This window comes from Schistocerca piceifrons, chromosome 11 (assembly GCF_021461385.2).
Source record: "Schistocerca piceifrons isolate TAMUIC-IGC-003096 chromosome 11, iqSchPice1.1, whole genome shotgun sequence".
Taxonomy (NCBI): Eukaryota; Metazoa; Arthropoda; class Insecta; order Orthoptera; family Acrididae; genus Schistocerca; species Schistocerca piceifrons.
In genome coordinates, this window is record NC_060148.1 from 79218027 (window position 1) to 79236727 (window position 18701).

An 18701-nucleotide genomic window follows, 5' to 3' on the forward strand; every position below is an offset into this window, starting at 1 on the left:
TGGTGAGCCCCCTTTCCTCTTGTCATTTGGGTGCTTGATTTTGATGAGTTCCCTTGTCTCTCACCATTGGGATGCTTGATTTTGGAGAGTCCCATTACCTCTTACCAATGTGATGCTTTATTTCGTTGAGTCCCCTTGCCTCTCACCATCAGGTTGCTTGATTTTGGTGAGTGCCCTTGCTTCTCAGCAATGTGCTGCTTCATTTTGGTGAGACCTTGCCTCTCACCATTGGGGTGCTTGATTTTGGTGAGTCCCCTTGCTTCTCATGATTGGGGTGCTTGATTTTGGTGCAACCCATTGACTCTCACCATCGAATCCCTTGATTTTGGTGTCCCCTTTCCTCTCACCATTAAGGTGTGTGATTTCACTGAGCCGCATTGCCTCCCATTATCTGGGAGCTTGATTTTGATGAGTTCCCTTGCTTCTCACCATTGGGGTGCTGGATTTCAGTGAGTCATCTTACCTCTCACCATTCGCGTTCTTAATTTTGGTGGGCCCCTTTGCCTCTCTCCAATGGGGTGCTTGATTTCAGTGAGTCCCCTTGCCTCTCACCATGATGTTGCCTGGTTTCAGTGAGTCCCCTTGCCTCTCGCCATTAAGGTGCTCGATTTTGATGCGCCCTGCTTGCCTTTCACCATCAGACTGCTTGATTCTGGGGAGTCCCCTTGCCTCTCACCGTTGGAGTGCTTGATTCTGGTGAGTGTCCATGGCAGGTGTGCCAGTCACTAACACTTCTTGGATAGGTTATTACAGTGGTTGTGAGTTGTATTCAGCCAGTAGCTGCATAGCAGACATCGCGTAAGTTACAACAGTTGGATGGAAACACACACCCAAATCAGTCACCCTAATGGCGGGATAGCAGGGCGCCAACCGAAATCAGGCTTTCCGATGTCTTGGGACTCATCACAATCAGCTCTGAGGGAATAGGAAACTACATTACCCTACAAATAGCTTATTTGCTGCAAAAGTCCATGTCTCGCCATATTATTTGTACTGTACAAGAACATTTGTAATTGTATTGTACGTTAACCAGGGACCTAGAAACGACGGAGAGGCTCCATCCCCACCGCAGCCGCAGTGGTCCACAACCCCATGACTGCTACCGCAGTCCACTACACCCCTCTGCCGCCCCACACCAAGCCCAGGTTTACTGTGCGGTTCGGCCCCTGGTGGACCCCCTCAGGGAACGTCTCACACCAGACAAGTGTAACCCCTATGTTTGCGTGGTATAGTAATGGTGGTGTACGCGTATGTGGAGAACTTGTTTGCGTAGCAATCGTCGACATAGTGCAGCTGAGGCGGAATAAGGGGAGCCAGCCGGCATTCACCGAGGCGATGGAAAACCGCCTAAAATCCATCTACAGAAAGGGCGGCTCACTGAACCTAGTGTGGATGGATTCATGCCGGGGCCAGGCACTCCTTCCACTCCGGAAAGCCGTACGTTAGACCACTCGGCTAACTGGCGGGCTAACATTTGTAATACTCAAGAGCATTTTAACACCAATATCAACTGTTAGAAAACAATGGTTTACATTGACATCATAAATGAAGTGTAGAATCATATGCGTCACTTCTTAATTTCAAAAACATGCACACCTGGTGTTTGTTGGGTACAGTGCCATTCACCACGAATGGTAAACAATGGTTTGAGTACACCATACGTATTTTTTGGCGAAGAATCTGAACATGCAGTAAAAATTGGAGGGATTCGTTTTGAAAGTACAAAGTTGCCCCCTTCCACGCAGGAGGGGTAAGGATTTAGCCAGTTGTAACATAGGCAAATGTCCACTTTATTGATATCAACTTTTCTTGAACTTTTTTTTTTTTTTTGTAGTGATGCGTCGTCCTCCACATATTTAGTTGTCTTATTTAAAACGAACACTCTGTATCTTGCATGTCGACCTTGGTTACAATATTTAAGAATAAACTGCTGAAAAGTGTTGTTGTCACGAAGTATATCTCACCAGGAAAGTACTTGGGTTCGAACAAACAGATCTGTATGAACGTTTGGTTACAGGACCATTATGTACCTCTGAATGCGCTAGTGGGTGTCGTTTTTATGCAAAACTCTGCAATCATGCTCTAGATATCACTGCAGATGTAATTGTAGACGGCATACGCAATGCAGCAATCTTAACTATAAATGTAAAATGTTCAATGTCAATAAAATGCTCCGAGCCGTACGAATAACTGCAAAACGCAGCAAGTTGATCGCATGGCCTATTTGCACATTCTATAATATCAGTGTTGAACGCCACGTCAATGGCACTTTTGAAGTTGTCCACTGGTTCTCCAATATCGTAGCCAGCGTTCTGCCACGCGTAACGAAGCATTGGTCTGTATATTCCCGCAGATAACTGATTGTAAATGACAGAATGCATATTCGTGATAAAGAATCTGTCGTGCAATTTCGGCTGCAAATTACTGTGACGTAGTTTAATGAAGTCTGTTATTCTCTTGGCATATATTTTATATTGCCTGAAGAAATACACATCCAGAGGTTGTGCATATTTTGTAGTTTTAGGCGGAATGATTTTTAAATCTACATGTCTTCCGCCAGATGCTTCCAGTAGTACTCGTTCGTCGTTATGTCCAGACCAGGAGTCGTCACAAAGTACTAATGACTTTCCTGAAAAATGTGGGTTCAAAACTGACCGAAAAAACGTCTTCAGATGTTGTTTCGTCATCTTCCCACTCACACTTGCATCGACGACGACATTTGGAGGGCACCGCGTTTCTATTTCCCTTGACACGAGGGGTCCAAACTTTCCACTGGATTCTTGGAAGCAAATATAGAGTTTGTCTGCCAATCGTCCGTCCATCGATATAGCAACATCGATCGTGTAACTGTGTGTTGCACAGCTAACTGATTGCAACATCGTGACAGTGTTTCTCTCCCCTTTCATGGATAGTGTCCTGTCACATGAAAGTTCATAGTTGAACTGACTCTGATCACAGTTCCATACAGAACTAATATCGATGTTTTCTCTCGTGATGTGCTCATTGACGTCAGCAACAAACGTTTGAACTCTTTCAATCAGCTCTTCTTCGTCATCCTTATCTTTTCGTGCTTGGAGCATAGTGATACAGCGTGATATTATCCTAAACTCCTTTTTCAAATTAGTAATAAATCCTAGTGAAGCTGTAAAGTTTGTACACCCGAGATTTCTGGCAACGTCCAAAGCCCAATGTTGTAAATGCCAATAATGAACGGCGGAACCGCATTCTCGCGCTTCATCGAATTTCGCCATTACACGCTCCTCGATGGTCTTGAACAGCAGTGTACGATTTCCTTTGAAAACTGTATTTCCTTCTCTTTTCTTTGCCAAGTAATCCAGTATGTTTTTAATATTTCTTTTAGAGTTCAGTTTAGGGTATCTTTTGAGAAGCTTGTCGTATGAGTCGAAACCTCTTACGTAATAATCGTCGTACATGTTCTCCAGTGTGTTGTCATCAAACGCCGTGATGATACTTGCAACTTTAACCTTCTTCTCGGGAGATGGTCGGTATTCACTGTCACTGCTTCCATCGCCTCTTCCCGCACTCGCCGTAGCACTACCGTTTGCAATGAGTTGTTCGTCATTGTCATCCCTATCATCATCATCATGTGTTAGTGTTACAACAGTATCTGTTTCTAACTTATGCTCATATTTCTGCAATATAATAGATACCAGAAAACATGAGAATGATTCGTTTTCTACACCACAAATAATGTGACAAAACGCAATTTCAGAGGCACACTGCACCGTCCCTACTGGTCCCGACTGGCGTACCGGCAGGTCAGTGTGCAGTGCGGCACGGCATACGCAGAGGCCTCTAACGGACGACTGCAGAGATTTGCAGATGCGGGAGTATCACTAGTGCAATAAGAGACCTTTACATTATTTCTCACACGATTTTGGTGTATTTATGTTTGTTCGAGCCCAAGTACTTTCCTGATCAGTCACAGAGTTGCCCAGTTTTATGGCATAGTTAAAAAATGTTTGCATTTTACGTAACTGAATAAAAGACTGTGGCAGAAAGGTGCTGACGCGTACCTGGGCTTCTATAAAACAGTTGCTCGCGTGACAGGAGAACCCTTCCCCCACCTCCTCCTTTTCCTTGAAAGGATACGGATCCTGTACACCTCCCGTAAACTCGATCCTCCTCACTCGCTCGTATACCCGATCCTCTCCCACCCCCGCCCGCTGCCGCGCCTGTATTCCCACATCCCGCCCGGTCTCCATCTCTCCACCCTCCTTACCCTCTCCCACGGTGGCTTCCGCCAGCTCCCTCTCCCTGATGATGTCCTCGTCCCCTCCATCTACCCCTCCTATCAACTTTGACCCTGCCCCGCCCCCCACTTCCGGTGTCCTTTCCTTTCGGCACCCTCCCTCCCTTCTCTTCTCTTCCCTTCTTTTTCCTTTTCCCTGTCCCCTCCCTCCACCCTCTTCCCCCGGGCTTCCTCTCCCCCTTCCTCCCTCCCCCCTATCTCCCCTGCCCGTGGCATCTCTGCTCTCCCCTCTCGCTCTCCCACTCCCCTTCCTCCTCCTCCTCTCTTGGCAGGTCCCCGGACTCGCACACGCATAGTGAACATTCGCGCGCCGGAGATCATCGCCTTCTGTGTCTCGTGTGTGTGACGTCGTTTAGTGTTTTTGGTGTCCGCCGTCCCACTACTACGTTCACTTGTGCCGTCGGATTCATCAGTGTTCTGTGCGCCGTGCCGTGTTTTCAGTGTTGTTATCGTCACGTGTGAACGACTCCGTGTTTTTTGTGTCTCTGTGACCTCTCTCTTTTGCCCGTCACTGTGTTCATTATCATTCTCCGTTCTTATACTATTGTAAACACTATGGCTGAAGAGCGGCGTCGTGTGCTGCTGCCAGCCTACCTGATTTGTACAGGTATTAAAATAACAATAAAGTAAAAAAAAAAAAAGACAGGAGAACATGAAAGTCGGTAATGCTGTCTGTGAACATAGCTACTACAAGAGCTGCAAACCACATGATGAATACTGACTTACACAATTGTGCTACAGCCACAGTTCTCGCTTGGAGGAGACGGGGTTAAGACTTACCTTCCTGCGCAGGTGCAGCGGCGCATCCATGAGCGTGGGGCAGGCGAGCAGGCTGGCGGCGGCGGCGCCCGGCCCCGCGCCCAGCCGCGCCGCCCCCGCCGCCCCCGCCACCCCCGAGGCGGCGGCGGCGGCCTTGGCGAGCGCGAGCACGTTGCAGGCGGGCGTGCGCGCCAGCTTGTGCAGGCCGCCCGCAGCCGCCACGAGGCGCGCCGCCGCCTCCGCCCCCAGAACGGCCGCCAGCTCGGGGGCGGCGGCCGCCATGCGCGCCTCCACGTACGCCCCCAGCACCGCCCGCGCCGCCGTCATTCCCGCCTCCGCGTCCAGCACCTCCGTCACGCACTCTGCACACACGGCGTCCATTTCTCAAACACACCGTCACAAAATTTTAACTACCACTTCGGACAAGCAAAGCAGAGCCACATCCTAAAACAGAAGACAAAATGAAACTAAAAAGCCAACAGAGCTAGGATACGCCGTATCATATTTTCTTATGACATTGTTGCGGATACCAAAAAAGATATGAATAGGATATTGCAAGTCCTATCACGCACTCTTAAAATACCCAGTTAAAATTGAATGACGTGTAGCGTCTTTAAATCGGTTGTACCACTCCTTAACCGTAGAATACTGTACCGATTTCAAACCCTTCCATAACTATACCTTCGTTGACTTGACTACCGCACCTACGTTTGGCCAGTAAAGTGGTTAAAAGCGACGCAACGGTAGTATTATAAAGCCTGTAAGAGAAACACATTTCAAGGTTTACACGGTTCTTCGATTGCAATAAATCACAAAACTCAGACCGCACAGGTTTGCAGACAAAAAGGCGTTGATACATATTTTTCACCCAGTGGAAACACTGCGGAATAAGTATCCAAAAGAAAATGGGGTCAATTCAATTGCATGATAATCTGAATGATGGGTTGCCAAGAGAATTGAATACAAACAATAGTTAAACAAAGAACAGAAGAAGAATCTTGATAAAAAATGTGGAAACACAGAAAGCATGTATATCCAGTGAAATGATCAGAATGGCCGACATAAAAACGAATACAACATGAATATGGCTACATATCGAAAATGTTACCGAGGAACTGTACAAAACCGACCTCAAAGGAAAAACATTCTGGGAGACAAGTAACTCATCCCGACAATGTGAATTTCTTCAGGCTTTATGAACATTGTTGATGGCACCTATTGCACACAGTGTTGTGATGTTCCCCATACACAGGTGCATCACACGTTGCACAATCTCGGCGAATGCGGCGTTTTTTAGGCCGAGAGGGCTGGTTTGGGATGCGGCTCTTTGACCTACGTTGGGAATTGCTGCAGGAGGGGTGGAATTCCTCTTACTTTTGTTTCGGGCACCTTTCAGAGACGTTTGTAACCTCAACACGTTTTCTACCGGGTAATCAAAAAGTCAGTATAAATTTGAAAACTTAATAAACCACGGAATAATGTAGATAGACAGGTAAAAATTGACACAAATGCTTGGAATGACATGGGGTTTCATTAGAAACAAAAAAAAAAAAAAAAAATTTCACAAAATGTCCGACGGATGGCACTGGACAGCAAAACGTCAGTGACTGCGCATGACAATCGTGTATAAAAGGAGCTGTAATGAGAGAGAGAATCAGATGCGCCAGCAGTCGCAGCATGTTGACGTTACCTGGAAAGGCGCTTGTAGTGAAGCTGTATTATCAGAATGGGGAATGTGCTAGTTCAGCGTTACGATCCTATCGCTATAGGAAGGGGAATCGAACGGGTAAAGGTCCGTTGACAAATGCAGCTGTGGCGAGAATGATTTCGAAGTTCGAAGCCAGGGGTTGTTAAGACGATAGACCCCGTAGTGGCCGACTGAGCACAAGGCGTAATGCTGCTGAGACAGTTCAGGAAGAAATGGAGACTGTAGCAGGTTCGTCTATGCACGGGGAAGTCTGCGCTCGTGCAGTCGCACGTCGCACCGGCATTCCATACACTACTGTTTGGTTGGCGCTGAGGCGTACCCTCCGATGCTGTCCGGACAAAACCCATCGGAATCATGAACTGTTACCTGGCGATTTAGTGAAGCGGAGGGCATTTGCGGTGTCGGCGTTTCAAAAGATGGCGGACGAAGCTCATTTCACGCTCCGAGGGTCTGTCAACGCCCACAATTGCAGAATTTGGGCTACCGAAAATCCTAGAACTGTCGTGGAAACTCCATTGCACGACGAGAAAGTCACGGTATGGGTTGGATTTACGACATCTACCATTGTCGGGTCTTTTTTCTTCGAGGAAATGCGTGATTCTGGTTTTGTAACTGCTACCGTGACGGGTGAGAGGTACGCCGATGTTACAGAATCGCATCATCCCCAGCCTGGCTGATAAACACCTGCTGGAACGGACGATGTTTATGCAGGATGGCGCTCCACCCCATATTGATAGACGCGTGACGATCGTGTGCTCAGCCGCCACTTTCGTCATGCTTGGCCTCCCAGGTCCCCAGACTTCAGTCCGTGCGATTATTGGCCTTGGGGTTACCTGAAGTCGCAAGTGTATCGTGATCGACCGACATCTCTAGGGATGCTGAAAGACAACATCCGACGCCAATGCCTCACCATAACACGACAGGGCATATGCAAGGGAGACCATGAAATTCAGCCGAGACAGGCCATTGCTGTCTTAGACATTAGCTCCCATCTGGATGGCACCAAGATGTTTCGGAAGTCGTGCTGAGGAACCCTTCTACAGTGAACAGTGAACCACTCTCGTTGCATGTGTTCCGAACATTTTACAGGCCAACATATTTAGGACGAACAGTTGACTGTTTTGCCTTCTTCTTATTTTTCCCAACAGACGCTTCCTTGTCAGTTTGGGTCACCGTTGCGTTGCGTATTTCTTCGTCGAAATCTGATACAGACTGGATGGTGCCATCGGAAACAATATATTCCTTTTGATAATGTAGTCTCTGTCAGAATCATCAGATGATAGTATGTAAAGCTCTGATTCCATTGCATCTATCAGTTTTGGGTACTTCTATAGGACCTAAAAAGAAAATGAAAGTTATGGAATAGGTGCCATAGCCCACTTCAAACAAAAACGTTCTTTGCAACGAACATTCAACCAGATACCTACTGCAAATTGGCCGCTCATTACTAAACGTTCGTCGAATCGACGAGTCCATTTTGTTCCTGAACACTACACGACGAATCAACATTTACGTGTATACCTATACCTTCGCCGATTTGATGCTATAACTTCGGGACGAAATATGGTTTACCTCAGCGAAGAGCGGCGTAGGTCCCTTTCACCGGCGGAATCAGAGACCCAACTGGACTCACCCATCCTCAACCCCCACCCCCACCCCCCAGGCACTACTGTGAGACGTCGAACCCTGCCGACCGCAACAAGAGGGAGGCTTACTGAAGGGGAACGTGTTCGTCGAAACGACTACCAACAGTATTCTATGGTTAATCTGTGTAATGCCCATAGCATCGTCACCGAACACTGTCTGAATTTTCCGAATTGTTTCCATCTGGTTGTCGCCCATATATGAATGCATGAATTTTTTCCCGCCTGTCGATAGGGTCAGTTGCTCAGTTGCTGGCAACTTGGAGTTGAGTTAGGTAGTATCTAATGCTCGCGTCGGTTTATCATTGCTAGGGAAATGACGGAACGACTAAAGAAACGCTATTGCATCAAATTTTGCGACAGCGAGATGGAAACAATTCGGAAGATTCAGACGACGTTCGGTGGCGATGCTACGAGCATATATACACAGGGTGGTCCATTGATAGTGACCGAGCCAAATATCTCACGAAACAAGCGTCAAACGAAAAAACTACAAAGAACGAAACTCCTCTAGCTTGAAGGGGGAAACCAGATGGCGCTACGTTTGGCCCGCTACAAGGCGTTGCCATAAGTCAAACTGATATCGACTGCGTTTTTTTTTAAATAGGAACCCCCATTTTCATTACTTATTCGTGTAGTACATAAAGAAATATGAATGTTTTAGTTGGACCACTTTCTTCGCTTTGTGACAGATGGCGCTGTAATAGTCACAAACGTGTAAGTACGTGGTATCACGTAACATTCCGCCAGTGTAGGCGGTATTTGCTTCGTGATACATTACCCGTGTTAAAATGGACTGTTTACCAATTGCGGAATAGGTCGATATCGTGTTGATGTATGGTTATTGTGATCAAAATGCCCAACGGGCGTGTGCTATGTATGCTGCTCGGTATTCTGGACGACATCATCGAAGTGTCCGGACAGTTCGCCGGATTGTTACGTTATTTAAGGAAACGTGAAGCGTTCAGCTATCTGTGAAACGTCAACCACGGCCTGCAACAAATGATGATGCCCAAGTAGGTGTTTTAGCTGCTGTCGCGGCTAATCCGCACATCAGTAGCATACAAATTGCGCGACAATCGGGAATTCCAAAAACGTTGGTGTTGAGAATTCTACATCAACATCGATTGCACCCGTACCGTATTTCTATGCACCAGAAATTGCAAGGCGACGAATCTGAACGTCGTGTACAGTTCCGCCACTGGCCACAAGAGAAATTACGGGACGATGACAGATTTTTTGCACGCGGTCTATTTAGCGACGAAGCGTCATTCACCAATAGCGGTAACGGAAACCGGCATAATATGCACTATTGGGCAACGGGAAATCCACGATGGCTGCGACATGTCGAACATCAGCGACTTTGGCGGGTTAATGTATGGTGCGGCATTATGGGAGGAAGCATAATTGGCCCCCATTTTATCGATGCCAATCTAAATGGTGCAATGTATGCTGAATTCCTACGTAATGTTCTACCAATGTTACAACAAAATGTATGTCGTTACATGTATTACCAAATGCATTGACGTTGATTGACATCATTTTGAGCATTTATTGCATTATTGTGTTATTTACAGGTAATCACGCTGTAACAGCATGCATTCTCAGAAATGACAAGTTCACAAAGGTATATGTGTCACAGTGGAACAGCCGAAATAAATGTTCAAATGTTTTACTTTGAAAAACCTACCTGTTACCAACTGTTCGTCTAAAATTGTGAGCCATATGTTTGTGACTATTACAGCGCCATCTATCACAAAGCGAAATAAGTGGTCCAACTAAAACATTCATATTTCTTTACGTACTACACGAGTATGTAATAAAAATGGAGGTTCCTATTTAAAAAAAAACGTAGTTGATATCCGTTTGACCTATGGCAGCGCCATCTAGCGGGCCAACCATAGCGCCATCTGGTTCCCCCCTTCATGCTAGACAAATTTCGTTCTTTGAAGTTTTTTCGTTTGACGCTTTGAAACTGGTACACCTGCCTAATATCGTGTAGGCCCCCACGACCATAGAGAAGTGCCGCAACACGATGTGGCATGGATGGACTCGACTAATATCTGAAGTAGTGCTGGAGGGATTTGACACGACGAATCCTTCAGAGCTGTTCATAACTCCGTAAGAGTACGAGGGAGAGGAGATCTCTTCTGTACAGCACGTTACTAGGCATCCCAGATATGCTTAATAATGTCGTTGTCTGGGGAGTTTGGTCCGGTACTGGGTTATTCATACACGTGATGAAGAAAACGATGGCAATAAAGGTAACGTGTTTCCAAAACATTATGAACACCTTCCAGGACATCGCTTAAATAATGATGATGCGCTGCAATAGAGGTCAGATTGAGCTCTGTCAACTAAATCTCTGGTCTCTCGTTGGAGAGGAAATTTATTGCTCGGCGCTGTGACTATGTTGAGAAATTGTGTATGTGCAGAATAACGATGTAGAACGTTATTAAAGTTCGCTTTATTTACAAAGCTTTATGAGCTGTTCGAAGAGGTTTGAGGATTGCAGCCTGTCGTCGTGAAAACTATATTTCGACTGGACACCTGCCAGTCATCTTCAGATGAACCATCGAAGTCTCACGAAGGCACAGGTCGGAGGTCGCAAGGAAAACGGACCTATCCTTTGGTCCGAGGTATTGGAGGCTAAGCAGAAAACTGCTGTTCCTCCTCGATCTTCTCTTGTTGATAACAGCTAGCCTCTCTTGCTGGACTGACCTGGAGTAATGCTGAATTTGAAAGGAGTGTGGATTACACACTAAAGAGGCAAGAAACTGGTACATGTGCCTAATACCGCGTGTGGCCCCCGCGAGCATACAGGAGTGCCGCAACACGACGTGGCACGGACTCGACTAATGTCTGAAGTAGTGCTGGAGGGAACTGGCACCATGAATCCTGCAGGGCTGTCCTCAAATCCGTAAGAATGCGAGGATGTGCAGATCGCTTGTCAACAGCACGTTGCAAGGCATCCCATATATGCTCAATAAGCTTCATATCTTTCATGAAATATATGTTAAAAGTGACGTAATTCCTCCAGCTGTATTAAGGTGTTGGTTTTATTGGCAACTAGTTTCGATGTTGATACAACATCATCTTCAGGCCTATACTTGTTGTCAGTAACCGTATGTGTCACGCACTAGTTACTACACTAGTGTCTAACACTAGTAACTGATCAGTTAGTACCTGCGTTCCGCGTGGAACACACCTATCTCACCACTGACTACTAGTGTTAGACACATACGGTTACTGCCAACAAGTACGGGCGTGAAGATGATGTTCTAACAACATGGAAACTAGTTGCCAATAAAATAAACACCTTAATACAGCTGGAGGAATGACGTCATTTTTTAACATATGTTATACCAGCTGACGTCCCAAGTCGTCCATTTTAATTATGGATCTATGAAGATTGTCATGAAGTATGCTATTCAATACCGCTTCAACCGCACGCGAGCTATGTGCCAGCAATCCTGCATTACGTAGGAAATCAGCATAAATGCACCATTTAGATTGCCATCGAAAATATGGGAGCCAATTATCCTTCCTCCCATAATGCCGGACCATACATTAACCTGTCAAGGTCGCTGATGTTCCACTTGTCGCAGCCATCGTGGATTTTCCGTTGCCCAATAGTGCATAATATGCCGGTTTTCGTTACCGCTGTCGGTGAATGACGCTTCGTCGCTAAATAGAACGCGTGCAAAAAAATCTGTCATCGTCCCGTAATTTCTCTTGTGCCCAGTAGCAGAACTGTACACGGCGTTTTAAGTCGTCGCCATGCAATTCCTGGTGCATAGAATTATGGTACGGGTGCAATCGATGTTGTAGCATTCTCAAAACCGAGGTTTTTGGGATTCCCGATTGTCGCGCAATTTGTCTGCTACTGATGTGCGGATTAGTCGCAACAGCATCATCATATGTTACAGGTCGTGGTTGACGTTTCACATGTGGATGAACGCTTTCTGTTTCCTTAAATAACATAACTATCCGGCGAACGGTCCGGACACTTGGATGATGTCGTCCAGGATACCGAGCAGCACACATAGGACACGCCCGTTGGGCATTTTGATCACAAAAGCCATACATCAACACGGTATCGACCTTTTCGCAATTGGTGAACGGTCCATTTTAACATGGGTAATGTATCACGAAGCAAATACCGTCCGCACTGGCGGAATGTTACGTGTACCACGTATTTATACCTTTGTGACTATTACAGCGCCATCTATCGCAAAGCGAAAAAAGTGGTCCAACTAAAACATTCATATTTCTTTACTTACTACACGAATTTGTAATAAAAATGGGGGTTCCTGTTTAAAAAAATGCAGTTGATATCCGTTTGACCTATGGCAGCGCCATCTAGCGGGCCAGCCATAGCGCCATCTGGTTTCCCCCTTCAAGCTAGATGAGTTTCGTTGGTTGTAGTTTCTTCGTTTGACGCTTATTTCGTGAGATATTTGGCCCATTGACTTTCAATGGATCACCCTATAAATATATATATATACCATGAGGGGTGAGATGCACGTTCGACGGGCGTTTCATAGGACGTGGAGGACGCATAAATTGGCCAGCCCGTTCTCCTGATCTTACACCTCTGGATTTCTTTCTGTGGGGTAAGTTAAAGGAGAATGAGTTACCGTGATGTGCCTACAACCCCAGATGATATGAAACAACGTATTGTGGCAGCCTGCGGCGACATAACACCAGATGTACTGCGGCGTGTACGGCATTCATTACGCCACAGATTGGAATTGTGTGCAGCAAATGATGGCCACCATATTGAACATCTATTGGCCTGACATGTCGGGACACACTCTATTCCACACCGTGATTGGAAACAGAAACCACTTATGTACGTGTACCTCACCCCTCATGGAAATGTACATGTGCGTCAGTGAAAAAGATCAATAAAAAGGTGTTAGTATGTGGCCGTAATGTGTTGTTCCAGTCTCTTCTGTACCTAGGGTCCATCACCGTTCCCTTTGGATCCCTACGTAATTCGGTGCTCTCCGATACACACGATCGAACAGCGGAGGAGTGGTATTCAAGCGTCAACTTTAGGTTACAATATCTCCGGATGTAATTAACATTTTACAATGCAACAAACGACACTGATTACGTATTTGTTTATATGTTCAGATGTGCTAACAAAACTAAGTGGGTTCCATTTAAAAAAACCTAGGTATGTGTTAAAAAACGTACTTCCGTGCATTTTTTTATGGTTTGTATTAACCAATTACACTAGCCCCTCTCCTCACGTTCGGTCTGTGAAATCGATTCGTTAGTATTTGATGTGGTTTACGAAATACATCCAGCGGTAACGTTAGGTAACTCACCATATATATATATATATATATATATATATATATATATATATATATATATATATATATATATGTGTGGGTGTGTTTGCCTGTTACTATTCTAACAGATCTCATTTCCAGAGTGGCTCATGCATTTAAAGTACAAAATCCTAGGTAACTGAATTTTGTTCACTGTTGTGTCCCCCCTACCCTCCATCTCTGCACCCTTCATCTCCTTCCCCAAGGTGGCTTCCATCAACTCTCCTTCCATTTACCCCTCCTATCAACTCTGATCCTCACTCCCCCTCCTTTCCTCTGTCCTTTTCCTGGGGTCCCTCTTCCCCCCTTCCATCCTCTTTTTTTTCCCACCTACCCTCTCTCTGCCCCCCTTCTCTCCCCAGAGTCCTTTTGCATTTCCCTCCTCTGCCTTTTCTCATTCGCTCTCGCGTCTGCCCTGCCCGTCTCCCCCCTTATGAGTCCTCTCCCACCTTTGGTTCCCCCCCCCCCCCTTTCGTTTATTCCTCTCCTCTCTCCTTGTTTTCCCCCTCATCCAGGTCCTCCCCCCCTCCCTGATCTGCCCTTGGCTAGGGAGTGTCATCTTTGTGCCGACATTTACGTGCAGTGTTTTACAGTGAGTGTTCAGTGTTGTGTGTCTTTTGGGAAGTGTTGCGAACGGACATCGTACTGTCGCTGGGTGTGATTTTTTATCTGTTGCGAACAGAAACCAGACTGTCGCCATGTTTTCTTTTAATTGTGTGTTTACCGTGTTAATTGTCTGATACCTGTGTATTTTATTAGCATTGCCAACCCCTTTGCTTTACGTTTTACCTTTCCACAATTTTCCGCCGTTTTACGATTTAAGTCACCATTTTATCGCCTGCTTTTATTGTTTTCTTTCTTCTCGATGATGATGATGATGTCCCATACTCCGTGACGGAGCGTAGGGGAACGATGCGGGAGACCCGCACCGCCGTACTAGGCAAGGTCCTAGTAGAGGTGGTTTGCCATTCCTTCCTCCGACCGTAATGGGGATGAATGATGATGATGAAGAGGACACAACAACACCCAGTCATCTCGAGGCAGGAAAAATCCCTGACACCGCCGGGAATCGAACCCGGGACCCCGTGCTCGGGAAGCGAGAACGCTACCGGGAGACCAGGTTTTTAAAAAGTCTATAGGCTGTAGGGCAGCGAACTAAGCTGCTGCTAGTCCGCCGCCTTCAGGCGGAATCGAAATTCAATAACGGAAAAAAAACTCAATTTTGTGAAAAAACGGACATGTGAGGTGTTTGTGGATATTGTCGTGCAGTGTAGGCGGCGTACCTTGCTCCTGCTCGGTGAGGCTGCGTCCCCTGGTGGTGGCGGCGGCCAGCGAGACCACCATGACGGAGGCCGGCGGCAGCAGCGGCGCCAGCGCGGCCGCGACGGCGCCGCCCCCGAGCCCGCCCCCGAACGCCACGCCCCCGTAGCCGGCGCCGCCCCCGCCGGCGCTGCCGCAGCCGAGGCGCCTGGCGACGGCGGCGTAGGCGGCGCCGGCCCGGACGAGCGCCTCCAGCTCGGGGAAGCGCCGGCCGTAGAGGGCGCGCAGCAGCGCGTGCGCCGCGCCCAGGTCGCCGTCCAGGTCGCTGCACGCCGCGCTCGCCTCCCACACCGTGGACGGCTGCTCGCACCCGCCCGCCACCTGCGGGGCAGTCGGCCGGAGGCGTGCACGAGTGAGCTTCCACCGCAGTCAGCGAAAAAGGGGGAATACCCGCACAAGTGCGAGTAGCACTCTCTCTACAGGACTTCCACACAAACTTACTCACGGGTAGAGATTATTTATTTTTTTTACTAGCTGTTGCCAACTGCTTCTTCTACATCTTCATCTGCATGGATACTCTGCAAATAACGCTTAAGTGGAGTTAGAACGGAAAAATAATTTTTTTCACGTTTTCGGATTTTTATCTCATAAAATTCGCAATTATATACAGGGTGAGTCACCTAACGTTACCGCTGGATATATTTCGTAATCCACATCAAATACTGACGAACCGATTCCACAGACCGAACGTGAGGAGAGGGGCTAGTGTAACTGGTTAATACAAACCATACAAAAATGCACGGAAGTATGTTTTTTAACACATACCTACGTTTTTTAAATGGAACCCCGTTAGTTTTGTTAGCGCATCTGAACATATAAACAAATACGTAATCAGTGCCGTTTGTTGCATTGTAAAACGTTAATTACATCCGCAGATATTGTAACCTAAATTTGATGCTTGAGTACCACTCCTCCGCTGTTCGATCGTGTGTATCGGAGAGCACCGAATTACGTAGGGATCCAAAGGGAACGGCGATGGACCTTACGTACAGAAGAGACTGGAACAGCACATTACGTCCACATGCTAACACCTTTTTATTGTTTTTTTCACTGACGCACGTGTACATTACCATGAGGGGTGAGGTACACGTTCGACGGGCGTTTCATAGGACGTGGAGGACGCATAAATTGGCCAGCCCGTTCTCCTGATCTTACACCTCTGGACTTCTTTCTGTGGGGTACGTTAAAGGAGAATGTGTACCGTCATGTGCCTACAACCCCAGAGGATATGAAACAACGTATTGTGGCAGCCTGCGGCGACATTACACCAGATGTACTGCGGCGTGTGCGACATTCATTACGCCAGAGATTGCAATTGTGTGCAGCAAATGATGGCCACCACATTGAACATCTATTGGCCTGACATGTCGGGACACACTCTATTCCACTCCGTAATTGAAAAAGGAAACCACGTGTGTACGTACACCTCACCCCTCATGGTAATGTACATGTGCGTCAGTGAAAAAGACCAGTAAAAAGGTGTTAGCATGTGGACGTAATGTGCTGTTCCAGTCTCTTCTGTACCTAAGGTCCATCACTGTTCCATTTCGATCCCTACGTAATTCCGTGCTCTCCGATACACACGATCGAACAGCGGAGGAGTGGTACTCAAGCGTCAATTTTAGGTTACAATGTCTCCGGATGTAATTAACATTTTACAATGCAACAAACGGCACTGATTACGTATTTGTTTATATGTTCAGATGTGCTAAGAAAACTAACGGGGTTCCATTTAAAAAAACGTAGGTTTGTGTTAAAAAACATACTTCCGTGCATTTTTGTATGGTTTGTATTAACCAGTTACACTAGCCCCTCTCCTCACGTTCGGTCTGTGGAATCGGTTCGTCAGTATTTGATGTGGTTTACGAAATATATCCAGCGGTAACGTTAGGTGACTCACCATATATATATATATATATATATATATATATATATATATATATATATATATATATAACTCATTTGTTTTTCAAGCTCTGCTGGTACTGCTGTAGAGATCTCATCGGGATATCTAATATGCGCCGTAAATTGCGAAAGAAGCAAATGGTAAGACATATATATATATATATATATATATATATATACTCACATGGGAACTATTTCATTGTATACTTTTAAATACAGAGTGGCGCACGAAATGTCTTACCATTTGCTTCTTTCGCAATTTACGGCGCATATTAGATATCCCGATGAGATCTCTACAGAAGTACCAGCAGAGCTTGAAAAACAAATGAGTTACGAAATGACATGTAATTCACGATACTGCCGCTAGGAGACTTGTAAGCAGCAATGGCTCACAATGGAAGACTGACGACACAGCAACGATCGGCAATTGTGTTACGTTTTCGTGAAACGAAAAGCCTTGTTGTGACCCAGAGGCGTTTTCGACAACAGTTTAACACACGATGGGTCCCTTCCAAGAAGACCATCCACAGGTTGTACGATAAGTTTGTACAGGAAGGATCAGTATTGGAAGCGAAGCGACCTCGGCCTAAGCCTGTTTGTTCGCCGGAGAATATTGAAGCGGTACGAGTTGCTGTACAGAGAAGTGCCGCGAAATCGTGTGGAAAGGCAAGAGTGCAACTGGGAATATCTAGATGCTCTGCTTAAAAGTGACCTCCATATGTACCCATACAAGATGACCTGTGCACAGAAGCTCACTGAAGAACACAAGCAGCAGAGACTACTGTTTGCTTAGTCGGCGGAGGATACGGAAGAAACTCTCAACAACGTTTAGTTTTCAGACGAGGCGCATTTTCATTTAGACGGTGTGGTTAACAAACAAAATGTACGCTTTTGTGCCACTGAAAACCCACAAGTGCTTCATGGATTATGCTCCGAGGATTACAGCGTGGGCAGCAATTTCCACTCATGGAGTTATTGGACCCTTTTTCTTTGAAGAAACTGTGAACAGCGAGCGTTTTGAGCATGCCTCGCAATAGCTTCATTCCACAGCTTCTTGCTACTGCCTTGTCGTTCAACACGTAGTCGTTCGTGCAAGGTGGAGCAAGGCCACATACTGCAAACATTGTGTTGGAGTTTTTACACGAGCATTTCGACATGCGGATCATATCACTCAGGTTTCCAGGTCATTTCAATGACGGACAAAATTGGCTCCCCAATAGTCCAGACCTCAATCTGTGTGACTTTTTTCTTTGGGGGTACCTAAAGGAAAAATTTCCCGAAACGACCACGTGATTTAATGGGGCTCAGAACACTTATTCTTCAAGCTTGCAGTGAAATTACGGAAGACATGTGCCGTAGGGTAATACTAACTTCAATGTTCGTTTGAAGGAAATTAGGAAATGAAATGGTGGACATATTGAGCATGTGCTAAGTTAGAACAAATCTCCATGGACGACTCTTCACTGTAGTATATGTTCCTTTCAGATTGTATCGACAATAAAGTTTATATTTAAAAACAAAATGGTAACACATTTCGTGTGCCACCCTGTATAATCTACACCGGTTCAAAATGTTATTCTTTTACGCGCATGACTTCAAGCTCTAATAAAATCGGGAATTTTTTATATACAGGCGTGAGGAGTGCTGTATTATAAAGGTCATGTCCACGAGAGGATGACCACCAGGTTGAGGAAGTTGAAGCAAAGTTTGAGAGACAAGAAACTTTCTGATGGTAAAACCATAAGAAG

General features: G+C 46.2%; 1 protein-coding gene across 1 annotated transcript in view; it reads right to left on the reverse strand.

The window, feature by feature from the left end:
• The window catches only part of LOC124719722 (U4/U6 small nuclear ribonucleoprotein Prp31-like), a 156805-nt gene that overhangs the window by 86692 nt on the left and 51412 nt on the right, over positions 1 to 18701 (reverse strand). The window contains exons 2-3 of the mRNA XM_047244925.1: positions 15012 to 15369; positions 5054 to 5394 (exon numbers count right to left, since the gene is read on the reverse strand). Coding sequence (XP_047100881.1) covers positions 5054 to 5394; positions 15012 to 15369 — 699 coding nt within the window. The remainder of the gene's footprint in view (positions 1 to 5053; positions 5395 to 15011; positions 15370 to 18701) is intronic.